At 41.3% G+C, this 25,409-nt stretch overlaps 2 protein-coding genes across 2 annotated transcripts in view; both read right to left on the bottom strand.

Moving 5' to 3' along the window:
- Positions 1–25,409, bottom strand: part of LOC121694933 (alpha-1-inhibitor 3-like) — a 133,001-nt gene that overhangs the window by 35,623 nt on the left and 71,969 nt on the right. The window lies entirely within an intron of this gene.
- Positions 51–12,756, bottom strand: LOC121694831 (myosin heavy chain, fast skeletal muscle-like). Its single transcript, XM_042075209.1, has 38 exons — positions 12,541–12,756; positions 12,289–12,432; positions 12,047–12,203; positions 11,918–11,945; positions 11,665–11,782; positions 11,484–11,576; positions 11,081–11,144; positions 10,898–10,996; positions 10,713–10,816; positions 10,493–10,631; positions 9,406–9,524; positions 9,098–9,247; positions 8,833–9,003; positions 8,443–8,743; positions 7,570–7,640; positions 7,397–7,484; positions 7,190–7,307; positions 6,967–7,090; positions 6,726–6,862; positions 5,590–5,845; positions 5,233–5,475; positions 4,973–5,149; positions 4,739–4,884; positions 4,549–4,639; positions 4,076–4,465; positions 3,742–3,987; positions 3,451–3,647; positions 3,152–3,335; positions 2,532–2,697; positions 2,314–2,438; positions 1,917–2,225; positions 1,535–1,738; positions 1,299–1,424; positions 1,033–1,203; positions 844–948; positions 669–764; positions 225–356; positions 51–135 (listed from the first exon to the last, which is right to left on the bottom strand). Exons 1-38 carry the CDS (start codon positions 12,742–12,744, stop codon positions 115–117), a joined length of 5,814 nt encoding a protein of 1,937 aa, XP_041931143.1. The 5' UTR covers positions 12,745–12,756; the 3' UTR covers positions 51–114.

Here is a 25,409-nt window from a genome sequence, read left to right as displayed (position 1 = left end):
AAAAACAATATACTCATATTTTGAAGAGACTTTTATTATATAGGAGTGACAGAATGGCCACAGTAATCAGGATATTAATCCAAATGAGTGACTGGTCAGAAGATTTCACAGGATTTACTCTGCAGCCTCCTTGCCCTGAGAAAGAGAAATTGAAGAATGAAATTAAATTGAGTATGAACATATGATGGCTTATAATATGTTAAAATATGGCAAATTAGATTTACCTTTCCAGAATCACGGCTCTTTGCTCTCATCTTGTTGACCTGGGATTCAGCAATGTCAGCACGCTCCTCAGCCTCCTCCAGCTCATGCTGAACCTTCCTGAACTTAGACAGGTGGGAGTTGGATTGCTCCTCCTAATAATGAGAATATATGTTTGAGTGCAGAGGCTTCTATTTGTGTCTATGAAGATTCATTTAAGGTCCAGGTGATAGTAGTTATTTAAAAAAGTTCACTTTGAAAACACTGGAGTGAAAGGACTAAGAGATACAAAATGTTTTGGTGTTCATCCTGTTGCATAAATTACAACTGATGATGGTGTTTGGAGGAACCGAAAAGTTGTTTATCTTTTATTATTTTTGGGACAGTGTTTTCAAATTAGACTATCATTTTTATTAATATGAAAGGCAATACGTTTGACAATATAGGCAACACAAGAAACAACTTACAGCTTCCTCAGCCTGCCTCTTGTAGGCTTTGACCTTCAGCTGCAGCTTGTCAACCAGGTCTTGCAGTCTGTTGACGTTTTTCTTGTCCTCCTCAGTCTAAAAAGAAAAACAATCTGTCAATCATTGTCCTCCACAAGATAAATGCTGTTCAATAGTGGTTAAAGAAACTTTGTACCTGGTAGGTGAGCTCCTTCACTCTCCTCTCATATTTGCGGACTCCCTTGACAGCATCAACACCACGTCGTTGTTCATTCTCAACCTCACTTTCCAGCTCACGAACCTTTACATAAGCAAGATTTTCATTTCAAAAGTCTTCATTTTATTTATTACATTCTGAATATCTCACACAAATTTAATCACATACCCTGGACTCCAGTTTCTGGAGTTGTTTCTTGCCACCCTTCATGGCCAGATTCTCAGCCTCATCCAGGCGGTGCTGCAGATCCTTCACAGTGACCTCCAGGTTCTTCTTCATCCTCTCCAGATGAGAACTGGTGTCCTGCTCCTTCTTCAGCTCCTCTGCCATCATGGCAGCCTGAATAATGGGAAATTGTGTTTTAAATCACACAAGCTAAATACAGTATTTAGCTCATAATATACAGTACTAGTTCAAAGCAAAACATTGCTTACATCAGTGATGGCTTTCTTGGCCTTGTCCTCAGCATTCCTAGCCTCCTGGACGATGTCATCAACCTCACCTTGGATCTGAACCAAGTCTGCCTCAAGCTTCTTCTTGGTGTTAATCAGACTTGTGTTCTAACGTTCAGAAATAATTTAAAATAAGTTATATGGTGAAAAATATTTTGAAAGAACTGCGGTTACAATTGATTAATATTTTGTTTTTGGTAAGAAAAATATATCCCCACCTGAGAGTGCAGGAGGCCAACACGCTCACTGGCATCAACCAGCTCCTGTTCAGCCACTTTGCGGCCTCTCTCTGTCTGCTCCAGAGCAACTCTGAGCTCCTCAATCTCAGCCAACATCAGGGTGTTCCTGCGCTCAACCATGGCAACCTGCTCCTTCCCGTCTTCTTGTCCTCTGACAGCATCATCAAGGTGCAGTTGGGCATCCTAATAAAAAAAAATATGGAATGACAAAAGATGTGCTATACTACCAAGAGAGAGTTCAGACAAAATCATATACAGTATCAATGTACAGTAATATTGATTTATGGACATTGTTGAACTATTAAACAAATAGTAATTATGGTAAGATAGGATCCTTGTGCTGTTTTATTGCATAACTGACCTTGAGTTGACCTTGCACATTTCTCAGTTGTTTCTGGGACTCAGCAGCCTGGCGGTTAGCATGGCTCAACTGAATCTCCATTTCATTGAGGTCTCCCTCCATCTTCTTCTTGATTCTCAGGGCATCATTTCTGCTCCTGACCTCAGAGTCCAGAGTGCTCTGCATGGAGTCGGCTATCCTCTGGGCATTCCTCTTGATCTGCTCCATCTCCTCATCCTTCTCTGCAAGCTTCCTGTCAACCTCACCCTTGATCTGGTTGAGTTCAAGTTGGACACGAAGAATCTTGGACTCCTCATGCTCAAGAGTTCCCTAAACAAAAAAATCAAGAATGTTTAAATATAAACAGCATCATAATTTCCGTTTCTCACTGTGTAGGAAAGCCCTCCTGATTTTTTACCTCAGCCTCTTCCAGGGCTGTCTGGATCTCAGTCTTTTCAGTCTCTACAGTCTTCTTGGACTTCTCAAGCTCATGGATGCTCTTTCCAGTTTCACCAAGCTGCTCAGTCAGATCCGAAATCTCTTCTGCAAATATGCAGTTATATTACAGCAAACATAGTCTGAAAGTTTAAAAAATATTTTTTGAGTGGGATATGTATTGGGTTGTTTTTGACTCACGTTGCAAATTCTTGCTCTCCCTCTTCAGGGTCTCAAGATGGTCAAGCGACTCCTCATAGGAGTTCTTCATCTTGAACAGCTCAGTGCTGAGAGAACGAGCCTCTTTCTGGGCACCCTCCAACTCGGCCTGACCCTCCTCGTACTTCTGCTTCCATTCTGCCAGGACCTTTTCGAAAGTGTTGTTGTTGTGAGGCTATACTTATTCACTTACATTCAGGGATGTAGTGGTACAATAAGAGGTGGGTAAACTATGAATTCTGTGATCACGGTGAGGTGGACTGCGTCATGCAGTGTCAGATTTAAAAAAAAGGTATTCAGAACATGTCTGATGATGGCGAAGGTTATTGTACAATGTTTATAACAATGCGTGTTGATGAGCGTACCTATTGGGCATGTGGATAATAAAGTGTGATTTTTGAATGTTTAAGTTGCAATTGGTGAATAAACCCTTTTGAGAGGTGGATAAACTCTAAAAAGAGGTGGATAAACTCTATTTCTGAAATTTCAGAGGTGGATAAACTATGTACTATGTACTATGTACTTTGCCATACTATGTATGCTTTAGCCTCACTACATCCCTGCCAACATTCCACATCTGAATGATGTGTTGGAGGTATTACCTTGTCAAAGTTTCTTTGCTTCTTGTCAAGGTTGGCAGCTAGACCATTGGCTCTCTCCACATCAATCATGAGGTCCTCAACCTCACCCTGGAGTCTCTGCTTGGTCTTATCTAGAGAGGCACATTTTGAGTTGGTTGCCTCGATTTGCTCCTCAGCCTCCTGGAGACGCTGGGCAAGCTTTTTTCTGAAGGAAAAAACATCAGATTCAGACAGAAAATATGATGATTTTTTTTAAGAAAACAATTGTTTTCGTGAACAAAATATGTCCAAAACTGTGTTTTTGCATCTTTAGCACATACTTGGACTCCTCAAGCTCCTCAGTGCGCTGAATGGCATCAGTTTCGTACTTGGTCCTCCACTGAGCAACTTCGCTGTTGGCCTTAGACATGCCACGTTGAAGCTCAGCCTTTGCTTCCTGCTCCTCCTCAAACTGCTCCCTTAGAAGGTCACAGTCGTGGCGAGCCGACTGAACAGCATGAGCCAGGGCATTCTTGGCCTGTTTGTTAACAAGTAAGGGTGTTTATGAAAGCTTTTCTCCAAATGTGACTGATGTAATCCAATTTCTTCATTTCATGCTTAGGTATCAGTACCTTGACTTCCTCTTCATTCAGTCTCTTCAGCTCCTCAACTTGCTGAGTGAATGCCTGCTTGCTTCTGGTCAGCTGAGACACAAGAGCATCTTTCTCCTCAACCTGGCGGCCAAGCTCACCATTTTCAGTCTGAAGTCTTGCTCTCTGACCACTGAGGTCATTGACCTGACGGGCAGCCTCATCACTCTTAGCCTTGGTTTCACTGAGTTGGTCCTCGAGGGTGCGGCACATCTTCTCCAGATTTCCCTGTTTATGAAAATGCCCATTAGTAGAAAAACGTTTATTGTAAGTTGGTTTGTTTAAACAATAACATGAGGGTAAACATCTCATCAACCTTAGCTTTAGCAACAGCCTCCATGTTGCTGGCGAGATCATCTATTTCCATCTTGTATTCACTCTTCTCCTTCTCAAGCTTCTGCTTGACACGTTGGAGGTTGTCAATCTGCTCTCCCAGCTCAGCCACACTGTCTGCCTGCTTCTTACGGAGAGCTGACGCAGTGGCTTCGTGCTGAAGGGTGGACTCTTCAAGGTCACGACGCAGCTTCTGGAACTCAGCCTCACGCTTCTTGTTCATCTCAATTTGAGCAGCAGTGGCACCACCAGCCTCCTCAAGCCTTTCACTGATCTCCTCAAGTTCCCTGGAGAGATCAGCTCTCTGCTTCTCAACCTTGGCACGAGCTGCACGCTCAGACTCAATCTCTTCCTCTAGTTCCTCAATGCGGGCCTATTGAAAAAAAAAATATTATGTTAGTACAACAGAAAACTGCAAAAACACTCAGAGTTTGAGTTGGTGGAGAATAATTAAACCTGAAGCTCCTTGATCTTTTTCTGTAGCTGAGCACCAAGCGATTGTTCATCTTCAATCTTACTAAGAAGTTGACTTGTTTCAAAGTCCTTCCTGATTAAAAAAAGATTGAAGAAAGGAAGAATCATTTTTGAAGTTGGCTGCATACATGGGAATAGAACAGTGATATTTTATAATAAATAATGCCTTTACTTCTTTATTTTCTCCTCTGATTGCTGCTTGTCATTCTCAAGATCCATGATGGTCTCCTGGGCCAGCTTCAGGTCACCCTCAAGCTTTCGCTTGGTTCTCTCAAGGTCCATACGGAGCTTCTTTTCTTGCTCCAGGGAACCCTCAAGCTGTCAATTTAAAGTGTGAGGTGAGTATGTGGTAAATGGTCAAATTTCAGTGTGAGAAGTTGTCAAATGTTGATTCTTTTGTACTTACATCATCCACTTGCTGTTCAAGCTTAGTCTTTGATTTGGTCAGAGTGTTGACTTTGTCTTCCTCTGCTTGAAGATCATCAAGAGTCTGCTGGTGGGCCTCTTGGAGGGCTTTCTTCTCCTTTGTCAGCTTAGCAATGGACTCATCCTGTGAGGCCATCTCTTCAGTTAGGTTCTTGACCTGCACATAGAAAGTTTTACATCAGTGAACAGTGTAAATAAGATACTACAGACTACATTAATCAACCCTTTATAAATCCCGACCTTGTTCTCGGTGGCATGTTTCTCCTTCTCCACTTTGGCTAGGGTCAGCTCCAGATCATCAATATCCTTCTTGAGCTCAGAGCACTCATCCTCCAGTTTCCTCTTCTTGGCAGTCAGCTCAGCATTGATTTCCTCTTCATCCTCCAGTCTCTCGGTTGTCTCTTTGAGCTTGGCCTCGAGCTGGATCTTACTTTTGATAAGACCCTCACACCTCTCCTCAGCATCATTGAGACCCTCATTTCCCTATTGTAAATATAAGATGGAAGCATGACAATATATAATTTGTATTGAAAACACAATGCTGAGACTGGGTAGTGGTATGATTGTGAATATTGAAATGGTACAATATACACTTACAGATGACACTTGCATCGCCAGGTCATTCCTCTCTTGTACCAGAGACACCATCTTCTCCTCTAGCTCCTTCTTCCTGGCTGTTGCCTTTGCACACTCCTCTTTGAGTTTCCCAAAGTTCTCCTTCATGTCGGCCAGCTCCTTCTCAGTTTCAGCACTTTTCAGCAAAGGCTTGATCTTGTAGTAAACCTTCATCCATGGCCAGGTCTTGACATTCATGAATGAGCGTATATTGTACTGGATGGTGTAGACAGCCTCCCTACACAAGAAGGGTGGTGAAATGTATCCTTAAATATAGGTTGTAGAATGACTGTATAATTACATGAATTGTGTAGAAAGAAGGGATGCATCCATATCAAAATCGTATATGATCATTTACTACCAGATCACCGATATCCTTCAGAGTTCTACCTTTTTTTGGCTATGCTTCAGTCTGACTCCGTTTGTCTATGAACTAAGACACCAATAGACTACATTAGACAGAAAGTAGCCTAATGGTGCATTCATAAATGAGTTTAGTCATTCGGTTGATACATAAAACATCTCCGTGAATTCAAACTCTCATAACATAATGAAAATGGACAGATCCTGTCATCAGCTCAACTCTTATAACAGGTCTAATCAAATATAGACCAGAGTAGGCGCAGATGGAAAAAATAGCATGAGAAACACTTGACACTTGAAACTCTTGTATTCATGCTTTACATTGTCTCGCCAACACCGGCATCTACCATTTTTGCTGTAGGCCTAGATCTGTACAGGCAACCGACGAGCAAAGCGCAAAGGATATTAGGCACGAATAGGATGATGGTCTCTGTATTTTTAATTTTCCCTTCACTCTGCTCCATGGCAGCTGAAACTAAACAGTTTTCCCAGAAGACCTATTGCTTGATACCAAACCTATGGTTTGATACCGTCACATGTCCATGACGATATCGAGACACTTTTGTTATTGTGATATTGTGAAATTGACAATATCGTTACATCCCTAGTAGGAAGTGTAATAGGATCTTCTCAGACATATTTTTGAGAAATACATTTCATGTAGGATAACGAGGCACACTTTACAATTAATAGGCCTACTACTCATACTATAGCAGTCTTTTAGACTTCTGAGTTCCTCTGATATACAAATTTACCTCCTTTCCATCATCTTTGAAAACTCCCTCCTCATCAGGTATGCACGGCAGAGAGCCTGAGTCATTGTGACCAGGGAAGCCAGTTTCTCATCTCGCATCTCCTCAAGGTCACCCAGCAGACCAGCTTTGAAGAACACCTGAGGGATGAATGAAAATATAAGCATCTATCTGACACAGAAAAAGCTGTGCTCTAGTTTGTACTCATGAGATACAGATAATAGATTGCATGAAACCTATCTACCTTTGTGTGTCCAAACATGTATTGCGTGTGATCAACATCAATGGATCCCAAGAGCTTCTCAGCAGCCTTCTTGTTATCAATGAACTGGCCGTCGGGGATGACACTGGCATTTAGCACTTTGTATCTGGACAGAATAAATAAATGTCCATATAGAGCATTACTTTTCTCCTCTATAAATGCAGTATTGAATAAGTGTAATACTTCATTGGCTTTCTCAGTTCACCTCTGCTTGAAGTCACCATAGAGGATTCTGCTTGGGAAACCCTTTCTGCAGATTCTGATACCCTCCAGCACACCATTGCACCTGAGCTGGTGGATGACCAGGAAGTTCTGCATATAACCTGTCAAATACATGTCATAAGATCTTCTATTCTCAATGTAATTACATAAATAATTCACACATCTTTATTGACTTCCAAGCGCACTTTACCTGGTTTCTTAATTTCATTTGGAATCAGACAACGCACAAAGTGAGGATGGGTGCTCCTCAAGTTGGTCATCAGTTTGCCCAAGTTCTCCTGTTGAGATAGCAAAGCTATTAAAACATCCCCTCACCTTTCTTTAGGATGATTGATGTGTTTGTTATTTGTTTAATATACATACCCTGAACTGTGATGACACTGTTTGCATGGAGCCACCCTTCTTCTTACCACCCTTCTTAGCGCCACCAGTCTCTGTTGACATACAAACAAGTGAAAAATGTGACTCTTGAGTTTACATGCACAGAAAGCTTATAGACTGGATATAGAGCTCAACATTCCCGCCCACCGCTGATTCTGGAATAAAGAATTCAATACAACTTATCAATTGACAACTGGAGTATAAGCCATAAAATCATAACTGTCCATGGTAGACTTAAAACCAGCAGTGACATGTCTAAGCGATTGTCCATGCTCATATAGACATTAACATTTCATGGGGCATCAACCTTGTTTTGAGAAAAAAAGAATATTTGCCATTTAACAGAAAAGTACTACACTAACCAAAATCCTAACATGTAAAAGCCTGTAAAGGCAGAGCCTTTGATTGGTAGAGATCACTATTGCCATGGAAATGTTTATGCCACATGTCAGCTTGTTACTTGCTGGAATCAAGATGGATACTAAGACTGTCAGAACCGATGTGTGGCTGTCCAATGAAAACTGTTCAAAAGAAGCATGTTAAACTATCGTTAGGCTGCAAATGTTCGAATGTGTCAGTTCGAAAAGACTTATGGGATGATAGTTCCTTCCCTCTGAAATGTAAATATGTACAGAGTCTTGTACCTTTGCCTTTTTTTGTTTGTTTTTTGATCGTTTTTTGCCCAACATGAGCCACATTATAGCTGGTCAGTCTAAGTCAGGGTTTAAAACTTTTTATGTATGGATTATTCCAGATGTCAATTGGAGAATGGCAAACTAAACTCTCTCAGAGGAGTGGTGGGACTGTTGAGCTCTATTCCTGTGTTAGCATTTACTTTATATAACTTTTTGTTACCCTCAACAACAGGTGGGTACAGGACAGGCAGGAGTTTAACTCCCGACTTCTGGTACAGCTGTATAACAGAATCGTTCAGTGGATCCTTGTTCTTGTCCAGCCACCCAGTAACATTGTAGTCCACAGTGCCGGCATAGTGCACCAGGGAGAAGTGGGCCTCAGCCTTGCCTTTGGCAGGCTTGGGCTTCTCAAAGGCCTTATTTTTGCCAAGATGCTGGTCATACAGCTTGTTCTTGAAAGTGGTGTCAGAGGCCTTGGGGAACATGCACTCCTCTTCAAGGATGGCAAAGACTCCCATAGGCTGTTGGAAAAATGAGCTTAGTTTTAAAAGTGGCTATTATAAAACAATACAAATCTAGCACTTGGCTCATTTGACTGATTAAAACTGACCTTCTCAATGAGCTCAATGCAAGCGGCTAAGTCCATGCCGAAGTCAATGAAATCCCATACAATGCCATCTTTCTTGTACTCCTCTTGCTCCAGAACGAACATGGTGTGGTTGAAGAACTGTTGCAGTTTCTCATTGGTGAAGTTGATGCATAGCTGTTCCATGCTGTTGTACTGTGATTGAAAAACAGTTTGTAATATTAATGTTCCCTACTGAGATTATACTACATTGTGGTGTGAGTGAAAAATGGTGTTAACGTATGCTTACATCAAAAATCTCAAAGCCAGCAATATCCAGCACACCGATATAGAACTGCCTTGGCTGTTTAGTGTCCAACATCTGGTTTATACGAATGACCATCCACAAGAACATCCTCTCATAGATGGACTTGGACAAGGCCGAAACTGAGTTGTTGACCTGAAACAGAATATAGCAGGGGTCATCCTATGCTCAGAGACCAAAAAGTAAAATGCTTATAAGGACAAAAGCAGGTCATTTTACTACTAGTAATTCTGTCCAAATACTGCAATGTGGATTGTGATCTTAAGTAAACTTTTTAGTGACTAAAATAATACCTGTGGCACAGTCTGACCCTTGGTGACATACTCATTTCCGACTTTCACTCTTGGGTAGCATAAAGCCTTCAGCATGTCAGCGGAGTTCAGGCCCAAGAGGTAACAGATTTTGTCAGCAGCTAAAAAATGTGCAACAGTGAAGCATTTTGGTGAAATGTATAGCGACCAATTTCATACTCCACACTCCAAACAAATTTGGGACAACATATGAAACAAGTTTGTCCACCTCAGTCTCCTCTCCCTAGATATTTGCACCCCTGTGATTTATTCTGGCATATTGATCACACAATGTAATAATAATAATAAAAAAACAAGCAACATGTTTTTTTTGTTGTTACGTAACAGGGTGTGAATAGCTCAGCTGTGTATTAGACACTCTGAATAAGGCATGCTGTTTGTATTGTTAGAAGTGGATGCTATTCATACCCTGGTGTATATAGTACTGTATGCTATTTACACCCTGGTGCATGAACTAGCTAATTATTGCAATCAAAACTTCCGTTTGAGAACCGATTTCTTGTTCAAATTGCGCGCCTTCTCTCCTGAGACGTTGATACACATGCACACTCACTCTGCCAAAATGCATCACACGGGAAACAAACCCTGGTCTCCCACATGTTAGCCCACATCTGTGACCACTGCACTATCCTTTTCAACATGTAAATGGTGATTGCGGGTAAACTTATAGTTTATAGGCCTGAACGTCATATTCACAAGATTTCTGTTAACTAACAAACTGACGGTTGTATGTGACAAGAGTATGAAAATAAAACACAACTTTTTGCAATCTTAAACTTAATGCAATCTTAAACTTAATCTGAACAGATATTAGTGCCGAAACCTTTCAGAATTCTTCACTTTCTGCAAAAGAATGTCCGCCATGTTTTTTGTGCACGTGAGCAATGTCTTTTTGTTGTTATGTCACCGGTGTGAATAGCTCAGCTGTGTGGCCAAGGCTATTCGTACCAGGGGTGTAAATAGACACTCCATAACTTTAATTTAATATAAAAAAATAACTTAAACTTATACTCAAGTACCTTGTAGTTATTACTAGAACTGACTGATTTAGTAGAGTGTTGTAACCTACTCTCAGTGCCATCAGGCTCAGCCTGCTCTTCTCGCTGCTTCTGCTTGAATTTCATGTTGCCATGATGAAGCACAGCACCAGTCAGCTTGTAAATGGTGACTTTCTCCTCTGCATTGAAACCCAGGATGTCAATGGCATCCTAGAATGATAAATTGTTTGATTATTTTAAAACTATCTTCAAGAAACTGAAGAGGGGAAAACCCATTATTTGAAGACTTACATCTGTGGCATCCAACTCCTCTTTGTCATCAATGCTCGCCACAGTGATCTGACCCTGACTGCACATTGGGAAGTCATAGGGGTTGGATGTGATGAGGGACATTTCTGTCGGGATTAAAAAAAATAATTTACAAATTCAGAATTACATTTATTGATTGAACGTTTGGTGAAAACCAAAAACCGTACCTATAATTTCAGGCTTGTGGTTGGTCATCATCTGGAAGAAGATGTGGTAGCCTCTCTCATCAGGAAGCTGGAATGTCACTCTAGACTTCTCCAGCAGGTCTTTTTACGCAGGGAAGGATGTATTGTCAATTGATACATTTAAGGCAATAAAAGAACATTTCTACTTGGAACAATTATACTTACAAGTCTCAATATCAGCACTAGCCAGTTTTCCAGATGTGGCAAAGTGAATTCTGATGAATTTTCCCTGTTTGAGATTACATTTTGACATAACATGTATTCATTTAGCTCATGCTTTTAACCAAAGCAGGTTACACATGAGGAAAATACTCAAGTATTCAATAAATATTCAGTAATAGACCTAAGAGTAACAATAAATACTGCCTTTACTAATAAAAAAAAGCAAAAGATGATAGTGTAGAGGTTTAAGTAGACATTGGAGGATGTTTTGAAAAAGATATATTAATAGATATAAAACAAAGTGCATGATAAGTTTGAGTTAAAACAAAAACCCTAAAAAGTTGATTCTATCTAAAAACAAAACAACAAAAAACATGTAAGAGATTAGATGATAAACTAAACTTACAAAACGTGAAGAGTTGTCATTCCTCACTGTCTTGGCATTACCATAAGACTCCAGCAATGGGTTGGCGGCAATAATCTGGTCTTCAAGAGAGCCCTGCAAGTCAATACATATATCGTCATTGAAGTTAATGTCTGTGTTGCTATGTGAATATTAGCCTATTAATATGCAAGTGGTCCTGTACCTTAATTTTTCCGCTGCTGCCGGATGATGCATCTTTCTTCCCACCAGCCACTGCAATTGTTGCAAAGTACTGGATGACACGCTTGGTGTTTACAGTCTTGCCAGCACCAGATTCTCCGCTGTATTAAACAGAAGATATTGCAATTTTTTATATCATAATTACAAAGTGTACCAGTACACAGTACATAGAAGATGATGTAAAGGTTTAGCCTTTTAATAATGTAAAAAGTTTTAAGGGATGCATGGACACTTACGTGATCAGGACAGACTGATTCTCTCTGTCTGTGGGGAAAAATAGAGATTGACATGAATGGTTCATTTTTCATAAATGAATCAAATATATAATGTATTATTTAGTGATGGATTTAAAACTGAAAGCATACCTTGGAGCATGAACTGAAATGCATTGTCAGAGACAGAGAAGATGTGGGGCGGGGCCTCCACACGCTTCTTGCCTCTGTAGGCATCCACCACTTCTTGGTCGTATACTGGGAGCCACTTGTAGGGGTTCACAGTGACACAGAAAAGTCCAGAGTAGGTCTAGAATGAAGAAATGAATAAAAGAGTTTTTTAGCTTTTTAAATTCATTTTATTTTCTTAATTTATTTAAAAGTGTAAGGCTTACGTAGATCATCCATGCTGCATAACGCTCTTTGAGGTTATACAGGACAGACGCTTCATTGAGGTGGGTCATCATGGCCATGTCCTCAATTTTGTCATATTTGGGAGGATTCAAGGGGAAGACTTCGTCATCCTTCACTGTCTTTTCCTAAAACCAATGTAGAAAACAGCTTTATCAAAGAGATGTATTCAAGAAACTTTCTTTGAAAATGACATTTTTACATCAGAGCAATTTCAACAGCCTTGCTTAAAGTACCTCCTTGGTTTCAACCGTTTCAACAACGACTTTGCCGCCTTCCTTCTTTTTAATTGTACCCTTGACGTACAACTCCTCTTTATCAACCACAAAGCAAGCAGTCTTTGCATCAAAGGGCCTGGTTTGGGCCTCAAGTCTCTCCCTCTCGGGCTTACGAAGGTAGATGGCAGCTTTGCCATACGTGGCCATATCACCGTCCCCCATGGTTGCTGGTTACTGCATTAATCATAAACATGAAGAGCAGACAGTTTCAACATAAAATGCTTTGCACAATCAGACATGTACAGATACGGTACTGTAAATAAAGTGGTCATTAGGGGACATGTAGGGATCTTATCAAAAGGGGACACAAACTGCGCAATGCATTAAAAAGTAAAATACAACACAGTATTTTGATAATAATAATGGAACCAATTTATGTACTGCATCATTGTCCTGAAATGTAATCTCATCCCCATCATACACATTGAATATACAAACATATCCAGATATCAATGAATTAGGCGGGGATCACATTAACCAGTGGCAAGCGGCAGGTTTCTTTTTGTTCTCTATGTTTCGGCAGCGGAACGGTGGCAAAGCTGGCGTAACGATAGCGCTGAACTAGCTGAGCGTTGAACTTGGTTCAACTTTCAAAGCGCAACACGAGCGTATTCAATTGACAAACCGTTTGTGTTGCATAGGAACAAGTTAAAACAGGGGGCAGCCGTGGCCCACTGGTTAGCACTCTGGACTTGTAACCGGAGGGTTGCCGGTTCGAGCCCCGACCAGTGGGCTGCGGCTGAAGTGCCCTTGAGCAAGGCACCTAACCCCTCACTGCTCCCCGAGTGCCACCATTTTAGCAGGCAGCTCACTGCGCCGGGATTAGTGTGTCCTTCACCTCACTGTGTGCTGTTTGTGTTTCACTAATTCACCGATTGGGTTAAATGCAGAGACCAAATTTCCCTCACGGGATCAAAAAAGTATATATACTTATACTTATACTTAAAACTTATTATGGTCTTGAGCGTTGCGTTACGTTTGCCGCTGCCGCTTGCCACTGGCTGATGTGATCCCCGCCTTATGGTGGAGGGTGGGGATGTTTAAGCTTCCATTTAAGACCTGTGAAGTCCTTAGAATTATAACCAGTGACATTGGGTAATTAATGGTGTAGGCATATTGGACACAATCTGCATAGCTTGAATATTTCTATACAAATAAGACCTGTGTTGTAGCAATAATCAGTAAATGCCCTCAAAAGATTTACTTTACTAGAATGCAAGTATCTTGTTTTAATCATTTAGCTGTTCAGATAAATCAGATGTACTGTAAATCAGATGTGCCTTACCTTTTCCTCCCAAAAGAAGATGAAATTTCCACAGTTGTTATGAGTATCTAAAAATGATAAAAACATAGAAAGACAAGTATTTTAGTGTATCAATACATTTAATGTAGTAATCTTAAGTTTATTAATTACATGCTTTAGAGATGCAGTTTGTCATAACACATTCTCTAATAGGAGCCACCTCCTATCTGCCTGTCTGTGAAAGCAAGGAAAGACTTACTGTGCACTGGACCCCCACCTTTTGCAGCCCTCCCTGCAGGTCCTTATATTGGCCGTATTCTGTCAACTAAGCAGAGCTCTAATAAGGCAAGGTGTGTTTGAATCTATTTAAACATCACCTCAACCTCACTGAGACATACTGTACAACAGCAGACTAGATGGTTTACCTCAAATTAAGGGGCCATAATTAAAATATGTTGTTTTTTATTAATCACTTTGTGGAATTGTTTTTTGTGTATTTCAACTGATTAATTTATGGGATACATTACGATTTGACATCTGGAGATACATTAGGATTTGATATCTGGAGATGCTCATTATGGTCAAACCTGTGACTATTTTTAACTGAGCAGAAAACAAAACTGCAAAAAGAAGTTAAATGAATTGGCACATTGAGTAATGTTGTCTATGAATATGTTTTCACTATGAACATAGTATCAAATGCAATTGTTATCATATATCATAATTAAAGTGTATTGTCTGCCCCATGAGTCTGTTTGTCTATGTCAGGGGTTCCCAACCTTTTTTGGCAGGTTTCCCTATTCCCTGTAACAAAACGTTGGTGACCCCAATCATGTTTGGCTAACTTTGTGAGTCTGGTTGTTTTGCTACTTTTTTAGAAACGTAGATCAAACATGATTATGTCAATCAAACATCTCATTCAGGCTGTTTGTTTTAACATAGTCATTTTGTAATGAAGGATCAGATTAGTTACTTAACTTGGATATCATGGGGTTTTAATATATTTTTTAATTTAACCCTTGTAAGGTGCTAATGTTTTTGTTACTCAGCCCTTGTTCAAGGGTCTGGTGGACCCACCACATTGTAATGTTTTTAATCAATACAGCCATAACAATTTATCTAAAAATACTTATCAGGTGTTTACTTTAGCTCAATTACCAATGACATACATTTAGACATCATTCATGGTTAATATCTGCCATTTACCCCTGTGAGACATCATATCCCATCAGCGTGTTTCCCAATGTAATTAATATGTCCTATTAATGTACTGTATTCTATTTATGCCCACCATGCATACATAGCATGTGTCACTAGTTTTGTTTTGGCAGTGAGTGAAGCAGCAGCATTTTAGGGCAACATTCCAAAAGTGAAGAGCACAGCAGTTTTACTACTGGTGTTCAGTGACAGATTTCTTGTACGCTCTCTGCCTGGACACACTGCACTACCAAATGTGCAAAATGGACATCACTGTGAAGAAATTGAAGCTTAATGTAGGTATCACAAGTGAAGCAATAATTTCCTCTGTATTCTTCTTTAACCTTCTGACACTATTTATTTATTTATTACATTATGTGGTAGAAACATGGACTCATACAAAGAAGCATGTTCATCTTTTACATTTTTTTTTTTTTTATGAAAAATGGTGTGTCCAAAATTATTCATACTTTTTTTTAAATAATCAAGGGAATCATCTTTATTTGCCATCACAGCTTTCAAAATGGTTCTCATAATACCTACCAAGCCTCTCCATTTCTCCACGATGATTGTACACCACACCTTCTTAGCAGCAATCCGAGTTCTGAGGAAGGAACGATTCTTGACTCGGGCCTTGTGCTCACTTTTTTATGAATTCAGGTCTTGACTCTAAAATATTGATATTATTTATTGTTCACCATTTGTTTCCTACTTTGGCTAGATAGATAGATAGATAGATAGATAGATAGATAGATAGATAGATAGATGGCTGATCTTTAATGCAATATCTACCCAAGTCTACAGATGCCCAGCAACCATTCACCCAATGATCCAATGGCACATTCTGTTTACTAATCTGATATAATTTTAAAAGGCTAACTGTGAAAATATTGGAGAAGCCTTTTAGAATGCCTTTATTGTCATTGCACATAGTGACAACGAAATTCAATTGCACTTCCCCTAGTGGTGACACATAACAAGACACATGAAACATGGAACATGAACTACACCTAAGACAAAAGACAGCAAGACAATATATGCACAGTAATAAATAAATAAGTAGCTAAAATAGACAGTCCAAAGGGTGCAGTGCCGTCAATTGTTCAGGTGTTTAATGGCACTTGGGTAAAAACTCTTGTTGATGGAGCACCAGGTGGCGAGTTTTTGTATTTCATCCCTGTAGGCGGACTCCTCATTGTTGTGAATGAGTCCAACAACCGTAGTGTCATCTGCAAACTTGATGTTACGGTCATGAACTGGGGTGCAGTCGTGAGTGTATAGGGTGTAGAGAAGGGGACTTAACACACAGCCCTGGGGTGCTCCAGTACTGAGTATGAGAACGGAGGAAAGTTGTGAGCCCAGGCAAACTGACTGGGGGTGATCTGTTAAAAAGTTCTAAATCCAACTGCAGATGCCGGTATTGATGCCAAGGCCATGTAGCTTGGACACCAGTCTTGCAGGGATAATGCAGTTGAATGCAGAACTGAAGTCAACAAACAACAGCTTTGCGTAGGTGCCAGAATGTTCAAGGCGAGTTAGCACACTGTGCAGGTCTGTGTTTATAGCATCCGCGGCCTTGTAGGCAAACTGGTGCTGATCCAGTATGGGGGGGAGGGAATCTTTTATGTGGTGTAGCAGTAGTCTTTCAAAGCATTTCATGATGGTAGAGGTAACGCCACTGGTCAGTAGCCATTGAGGCTAGTCGCCCCTGGCTTTTTCGGGATCGGCACAATGGTGGCAGATTTGAGGCACTTGGGGATGGAGCAGGTAGACAGAGAGAGGTTGAAGATGTGGGTGAAAACCTCAGCCAGCTGGTTGGCACAGTCCTTCAGCACTCTCCCTGGGATCCCGTCAGGGCCGGCAGCCTTCCTGGGGTTCACACTGCGAAAAGCTCTCCTGACCTCCTCTGTGTTTACAGAAAAAGCTTGAGCATCTGTAGGCATGAGTGTTGATATTGTTGCTGGTGTTGGCTCAGTCCTGGTTTCATTCACCTCAAAGCGTGCAAAGAAGAGATTGAGCTCCTCGACCAGATTGCAGCTGGCACTTGGGCTTCGGTCTTTTGAGCCCTTGAAGTTCGTGAGATGTTGGATTCCCTGCCAGACACGTCTGGGATCCCCCGCATTGAAGTGCCCCTCTATCCTTCTCCTATAGGCCGCCTTAGCCTCCTTTATTCCTGTCTTCAGGTTGGATCTGGTGGTGCTATAAAGTTGGATCTTGCAATTACGTAAGCACATCATGTAATAGATAGATATATACTTTATTGATCCCCAAGGGGAAATTTAAGGTCCCAGTAGCAGACATCACACACAATACATATGTCACGGGGTGAGCAGACAGGAAAAGTGTCTTTTCCCCCTTTTTAAACATTAAATATTCTATTAATCTTTTTTTTTTACTTTTTATTTGTTTTGTTGTCTGTCTTGTAGCTATGTCTAGGTGTCACGGGTACCCTGGCGACTATGCCGCTCGTCCTGCATTTTTTGTATTTGTTATTTTTTTAAATGTAGTTGTCATGTCTTGATGTCATGGGCACGCTGGCGACTACGCCGCTCCATCCAGCATCTTTTGTCTTGTTGTTATGTGTCTTGTTTGTGGAGCGCTTTGGGTTGCACTCTGTGCATGTTAAATGCGCTTTAAAAATAAAACTGACTCGACTTGACTTGAATAAAGTCTGGAAGACAGGGTCCTCGCAGGGCTTAATTCGCCTTTGGTCAAATCTATCTTGCTGAATTGTTGTATATAACAATGCTTATTTCTACTGATTGCTGGGGGGGGGGGATAATAATAAATGCTACTAAAGATGCCGCTGGTCCAGTGTGCTCACAATGGGAGCTTGTATGTCATGCCCTATACGCTGCAAATTAAATAGCCCACAACAGGCACTCTCCCTCACGCTACACTGTTGAGTTTTAAAAGCGAAACTGATGCCAGAACCGGTCTGGGTTTGCTGAAGTAGCCTAGGCTACAGGTTGCATTTATTACAGAAAATCAAGCAACATAGCAAGTCAGCCTGATCTCAAAACAAGTGTAGTACATAATGCGTACAAAATGTCAGTGCACATTAATTCGAGGAGGATTCTGGTGATTTTGGATTTTGGTTGAATTTTCACTGCCCCAATCTCAGCTATAGTCAACGGGCGATTTATTATTTAGAAAATTGCATTGGTAATTTCAGTCTGGGATTTACATGATCCATTATAGGCTATATTTTTCTATTATTATCATTATCTAAATCTGAAATATACATATTGTAACAAACCGAGCCTAGCTGGTTCAGAACTGAACTCCCATAATGCTGTGCAATGTGTGTATACATGTTGGTATTTGATTACCTGCATTGTTGGTTGTGTTGATGCATTGTCGTGACAGTGGTGGCTGTGTGCTATTTGCTAGAGTGGTTGGTACCAGGGTCAACCAGTGTGTGCTGTCAGCACAGCCTGAAGCAAATGTGCATTACTGGGGCATAAGCACCGCAGCTGGCCCGGCATGGGGTGTTCATGTGTTTGAGTGTGTTGAACCAATAAATCGATTCTGCGATAAACATTGTGGTTTGTTACACTGGTGTCAGAAGTGGGATATCGACCCCCACTAGACGGGAGGAGAAGGCTGCACCCGAAGCCCTGGCGATGATGAGTCTCCTTCCAAGACGGTTCTCTGACAGCGCGCTCGCCCATGGCCACCTGCTGGGCCCAGCAGACGGAGCCAACCTGCAATGAAGAAGCCCGCCCTCGGCCACAGGAAAAGGAGATCTGGGCTGATGGCAGCATCCCGCCACTGTGAATCGCTCCACTCGGGAGCGATGGAAACCGGCCTGCCCCCGGTGTGACAGCGGCAGAATGGCACCCCAGCGTCATACCTAGTGCAGACCTGGAAGCATGTTGGCCTTGACACCTCAGTCCTTGCTTTCATTTACAGCTGTGTTGTGGAGCGCATCCTCACATCCTATGGTCTACTGCAGCGGGTAGGTACAGAGGACGATTGGCATGTATTTTACATCTACTTTTACTGTGGTTTTGCTATGGTAGATATGGTTGTTGCTATGCTAAATAAAGTGGTTGCTATGCTGGTTGCTAGGGTAATCATGTTGGCTGCTATGGTGGTTGTTAGGTTGTTAATCATTTTTAATTAATAGTTTAAAAAGTATAAAAGTTACAAAGAGGAAAAATACAAAGCACACATGTCCTAAGTAAGACCTACGCAACGCAGTTTGAATGAAGTTAAGCGGTTAAAGCTGCATTAAACGCGTTACAAAAAGAAGAACTAAATGTACCGCAGAGCGGTACAAAATATGACCGCCACCCAGTCCAGCACATTTTTTCCACAAAAATAAGTCACGCTTGTCAAATTCATGTGTTCATTTCCTACTTTGTTCCTTTTTTGTGTGTTTGTAATTGAGTGTGTGCAGAGTGAGTGGTTGTTTTTGTGTATATGTGTTTTGTGTGTGTTTTTTTGTGTGCGTGTATTTGTGTATGTAGGTGTGTTTGTATGGGTGTGTGTGTGTGTGTGTATATGTGTTTGTGTGCATGTGCGTGTTTGTGCGTATCGTGTGTGTGCATGTATGTGTGTGCATGTGTAATGTGTGTGTGTCTTTATGTATGTGTACATAAAGCAAATCAGGGAACCACCTACACTTTGCAAAAATTGCCATGGGATCTTTAACTACCATGGTGAGTTTTCCACGGGATTGTTGTCTTCGGTTGCTGCCAATGTTTTCCATTTCCCTGTTTTGTCATGAGATTTTACGATAATGGGTGAACTGTCTGTTTTAGTATGGAATGCTGGCGGTTTAAATGCACCGCATAAGCGGGCTAGTGTGTTGTCACTGCTCCGCCGTAGGAAAATTGACATCGCCCTTCTACAGGAAACACATTTGTTAAGCCATGATTCTAAGCGCCTGGCAAATAAATTCTACCATGTCATTGCGTCTTCATCAGTCAATGCGAAAACTAGGGGAGTGGCAGTAGTAGCTAGACGTAATCTTCCGATTAAGGTGCTGGACGTCAGGGCAGACACTGTAGGCAGAATGGCAATTGTCAAAGCAGAGCTTTATGGACTGAAAGTCGCTTTTGTCTCGGTTTATGATTCGAACAAACACGAGAAAGATTTTTATGATAGTTCAACGCGTCATATGCTAGAACTGACAATAGTATTCAATAGTAGTCGGTGCTGACATGAATGCTGTGTGGGATGTTGCTCTGGATCGCTCCCATCCAAGAGCCTCAAGGGATCAAGAGTTGGCCACTGCTGCTCTACGATCTTGGGCACAGAGCCTAGGTCTTGTAGATGTTTGGCGATCAATGAATCCGACCCTTAAAGATTATTCTTTCTTCTCTCATAGGCACAAATCATTTTCTAGAATAGATTTTCTTTTTTCATCCCCCCGTCTTTTTCAGAGGATTGATGCAACTATGTTGCTTCCCATTGCTCTGTCAGACCACAAAGGTGTCTTCTGTCGCGCTACTCTGAAACGCTTGTCCAAACGCGCCACTAGGTGGCGTTTTAACACTTCGTTACTAAAGAATGAGGAGTTTAAAGCGCAATTTCTGTCTGGGTTGGACGAGTTTCTTTCTTTTAATGTGGGCTCAGTAGATGACTCTAGGGTATTATGGGATCCTTGTGTAAAACAAAATCTGCCAAATTACAAACCCTTGAAGCGGAATTTTCTAGACTTTCTAGATTTTCTTTCGCAAAGTAATTACTCTTTAGACATAGAGACTAAACGTGATCTTGTCATAAAATAAATTATTTTTTTGAAACATTTTGAAACAGCAATCCGGATTTCTATTGCACAGAACTAGGCAAAGGTACTATTTTCATGCATCCAGACCCAGTCATTTACTGGCTATGAAAATTAGATCTAATGAACACTTTACAGACATCCCCTCCATTAGATCTGCAGATGGACTTATTACAACAGAACCCAAACAGATTAATGTAACTTTTAGAGATTTCTATTCTACTTTATATCAGTCTGAGGGGCAACTAGATGAAAATGGATCTCAGAACTACCTTAAACAGCTAGATTTACTATCTTTGTCAGCAGAAGATTCTTTGAGCCTTGACAACCCTTTAATATTAGAAGAGCTGGAAAGGGCAGCATTGTCTATGCAATCTAACAAATCCCCTGGGTTGGATGGAGTACCTCCAGAGTTTTATGTTACATTTTGGGAAAAATTAGGTCCTCTACTTTTAGATATGATCATGGCATCAATTGAGAATGGTGGTTTTTCAAGAGATGTTAATACAGCTCTTATGTCACTTCTCTTAAAGAAAGGAAAAGACCCCACAGACTGTGCTAGCTACAGACCTCTGAGTCTACTAAACGCAGACCTAAAAATCTATGCTAAGCTACTTGCACGGCGTATTGAAAAGTTTATGCCACTTCTGGTTCATTGCGATCAGACTGGTTTTATTAAGTCCAGACTTGCCTCTGATAATGTTAGGCGACTTCTTCACGTTATTGATGCTGCGACAGATGTAAAAGTTCCACTAGGTGTACTGTCCCTTGATGCCACGAAGGCCTTTGATAGGCTGGAGTGGGACTTTTTATGGTCTGTATTGGAAATTATGGGATTTGGCAAAGGGTTCATTCATATGATTCAGGTGTTATACTCTAGCCCCTCAGCTCAAGTTCTAACCGGGCAATTATTCTCCAATGCATTCCCTGTCACTAGGTCATCAAGACAAGGCTGTCACTTGAGCCCTTCGCTCTTTCACTCGAGCCCTTGGCGCAAATGATACGACAATCTGCCTCCATAAAACCCATTTCCATTTTAAACACAGAACATAAAGTAGCTCTTTTTGCAGACGATATTTTAGTTTTTATGGAAAACCCAAACCAGTCTATACCAAATTTGTTATCGGTTTGTGAGGAGTTTGGTGCTTACTCTGGATTTAAAATCAATTGGTCCAAATCTGCTCTTCTTCCTTTGAATGCCACTGCAAAATCACTGCCTTCTCCCGCTAAGGTCCCTGTTGTCCAGCACTTTAAATATCTTGGAATTCAGATTTTTCCTTCTCTACATCGTACCACAACTCATAATTTTTTGGAAATACACAAAATCGTTAAGAGTGATATGGATAGGTGGACTATTCTGCCTGCCTCACTTCAGGCCCGAATTGCCATTGTAAAGATGAACATTTTGCCAAGAATTAATTTTGTCAGCTCAATGATTCCGCTCTGCCCCCCCCCACAGATTTTTGGAAGAAATTACATTCTGACATTTCCGGCCTGTTGCCTATTCTGCCAGCTTGTGACAATATATCGTCCAAAATGCTTGATTGCATTGCAATAGCATCGGGCCCTTGTCAGCAGCCTTCGGCTTGCCTCTTGCCACTATTCACTCCATCTGAGGCAAGCCAGGCAATAGGCCTATAGGCCCGACGGTAATTGTAAAGCAATTTACAAAAGATTCACTGAACAAAAATGCTGATGTGGTACATGAAAATTTAGCTAAAAATGTGGAGAATGCAATGCAATCAAGCATTTTGGACGATATATTGTCACAAGCTGGCAGAATAGGCAACAGGCCGATGTGCATTTTATTTGGAGACTGTTTTGCTGCTGATATTCTGGGGATAGGCTACAACATAGCCAATGTACGACTTTAGCCTTTTAATATATTTGCTGCATTGGATCAGTCTTTCTAGAACAGGCAAGGGCTTTCTAGCCTCACGTCAGCAGCGCTGCATCACCCATATAGCCTACATTAAAACAACCAGCGGATGGTGGGCGGGTGCGGTTTTGAAAATTGGTCAAAAAACTTTGGTGCTGATGGATGGCTGATGGATGATAAGTTTTGCTATGCAGTTATGGTTGAAATAATAGCCCATCAGCGCATCTCTAGTGTGTGTGCCTCTCTCTCGCTCAGAGGGGAGGGAGAGGCTGAGGGTCGATCCAGCATGGATTCTAAACTCTGTGGTGGATAGGATCTACAATTAAGTGTTAACAATACTACTACGCTAGGTCGAAGTACTCCCAAGTGCTATTGCGCCACACATTGTAGTTCTCCTGTTTATTCGCTTGGAAAATCGCCACGTTTCATGTTGCGTGTAGACATTTCTATCAACTACTCGTGCAACTGTATTTAAGTCGGGAAAACGTGGATGTTTTTGATTACTTCTACGGCTAGTTACGGCAAAGCCCGCTAGCATAGAAACATGCTAACACAGTCCAGCCGCGCACCAAAGCGTTTGAGTGCACGTACCGACACGGGAGAGGTATGACTCAACTCGTGAAAGTTAAGGTAAGAACATATATTACTACTGACATTGGGTGGCGTGTTCCTTTAAGTACGACCCCTAATGAAATGTGATTGTTTCCGTGAGCAAGCCGCATCCTGCAATGGAATGGAGCTAAAGCAGATCCAAGGGCAAGATGAAAAGAGGCCATGCTTTTGTACCTTGCTCTTGGAAAGGCCCCCCAAAATAAGATGAGCAGCATAGGTAAAGTTGGCTAAATGAGACAGGAAAACATGAAATAGACATTGTCCAAGGGTAATAAGTTCAGAGAGAAAAGGTATTGAGAAACAGATAGAAAGCTTGAGCTCTCTCTGGTGAAAAGAAGAAAATGACCAGCATTGGTCTATGCAGAGGTTGCAGCGTCGAGGAGTTTGCATAAGCTCAGAGCTTGCGTAAGCTCGGTTCTTGCACGGCAAGAATGTAATGCAATGTGGTGCAAATCCCCAAGGAAAAGTGCTTAATGATCGTTCGGTTCGATAACGATCGAGCTTCGATGATGATTGCGATTCGAGTCGACTGTCGAGTCGAGTTGCGTATGTATATGATGAGTGAAGTGTTGTGATGGTAGGATATAAAAGACATTAACTGTTGTGATGTGAGATTACCCGAGGTTTTGCTTGCAGAAGCTAGACCAAGGGCGGCGGTGCGAATGTGTCTAGAATGTATTAACACTTTATTCTGTGCCTAAAGTGCCGGCTGTGCGTAGTGACTGGAGAAGAGTGGCTCGGGTCCATCATAATTAAAATAATGCTTTAGCTGAGCCGAATAACCACCACCAGACCTTTGCAAGGTAGCTTACCTTAATTGACACTTGCGAGAGCTATTTGCGCAGCTAGAAGGGCTTTATCCTGAGGTCTTATAGGACTCGTAAGCCGACGACCATCTTCTGAGCAACTTGATTGAGGATGCAGGTAATCCTAGAGCGGCTGCTGATGTTGCAGCACCTATGCGAAAGAAATGGCCAGTGTAGTGGAAGGTTGAGAGCCCACAACTACCAACCACTGTAGACGAGTGGATTCTGAACCATTGTTTAGACATAGATAACCCAGTAGGTAGAAGAAAGGGAGGTGCATTAGGATAAGTGTGTGGGCGAAGTTTAAGATAGTTGATCATAGAAGTATAGGGACATAAAGAGTTATTACTTTAGAAACTCTGAACACCAGACACCAGAACCTGAGGTGTCTATTTAAGAATGTTTCAGAAATACAGGCCACTATAGAAGTGGGAGAAGAGGATGGCTGAGAAAGCCAGATCCTGAGAAGGGTTAAAAACCTGGTTGTCGGAGCAAAATCCCCGGAGCGCATAAAACCCATAGAGAGCCATGAGGAACACGGCTTCGAGGAGTGAATTGATATAGGGAGTGAAAAGAGAGCGTTCGTGTAATTTTGACACCAAAAGACGTAATAAGTGAGTAGTGTTAATTTCGTCAGACGAGACAAGAGGAAATATGTTCGTCGACGACCTTTTTTTCCATGACTAAGACGAGACGATGACGAGACGGCAGTAATGTCCTGAAACACTGACTAAGACTATCTTAAGATGCATTATTGTTGACGAAAAAAGACGAGACTAAAATGTTTTGCATGAAATAAAAACTAAGATAAAATCTCCCTTCATGTTTGTCTACAAAATGAGAAGACAGAATATCTAGCTGTTATGTTTTCAAAATATTCTGAATGAGTTCATACGCAACAGCTTTCCTGTAGGCTAGTCTACGTGCTGCTGCTGCAACCCTTTGGCTGCAACATGAAACTACATGGAACAAGAACACTGGAGATTTTTGCCAGAGTTAGCAAGCTAACTACCTAAGCTTTATGCCACAATGCTACATACCCAGAAGTTGAAGCTTCTCTCATACAAATTAACATCCCCCAGAAATGTCCATACGAAAATGTTCAGCATGTAATGTCAACTATTCATCTAGTTAGACTGATGATGCAAAGTTTGCTAGCAAGTAAGCTAATATGGAAAGTTCGCTAGCAAGTTAGCTATGGCTAAGATGGAGATGGAGTCTGTTTGGGGAATGTGTTGTGTTTGGGCGCATATCGCCATCTAGCGAGGCGGAGTAAAACATTAATAGTTTGGCCTACAACAGTGTTTCTCAAACTTTTTCAGTTTCAGCACCACTTAACTAACCCTAGCTAAA

The sequence above is a fragment of the Alosa sapidissima genome, chromosome 20, assembly GCF_018492685.1.
Source record: "Alosa sapidissima isolate fAloSap1 chromosome 20, fAloSap1.pri, whole genome shotgun sequence".
In the NCBI taxonomy this organism is placed as follows: domain Eukaryota; kingdom Metazoa; phylum Chordata; class Actinopteri; order Clupeiformes; family Clupeidae; genus Alosa; species Alosa sapidissima.
Note: the sequence above shows the minus strand (reverse complement) of the source record. Positions and strands in the feature narration are given on the sequence as shown.

Excerpts from the sequence above, each read along its gene's own strand:
- LOC121694831 (XM_042075209.1), bottom strand. The coding sequence starts at position 12,744 with ATGGGGGACGGTGATATGGCCACGTATGGCAAAGCTGCCATCTACCTT. Across the intron at positions 11,145-11,483 it reads ATGACAACTCTTCACGTTTT|GGAAAATTCATCAGAATTCA; the intron begins GTAAGTTTAGTT and ends AATCTCAAACAG. Across the intron at positions 3,988-4,075 it reads AGGCTGTTGCTAAAGCTAAG|GGAAATCTGGAGAAGATGTG; the intron begins GTTGATGAGATG and ends TTTCATAAACAG.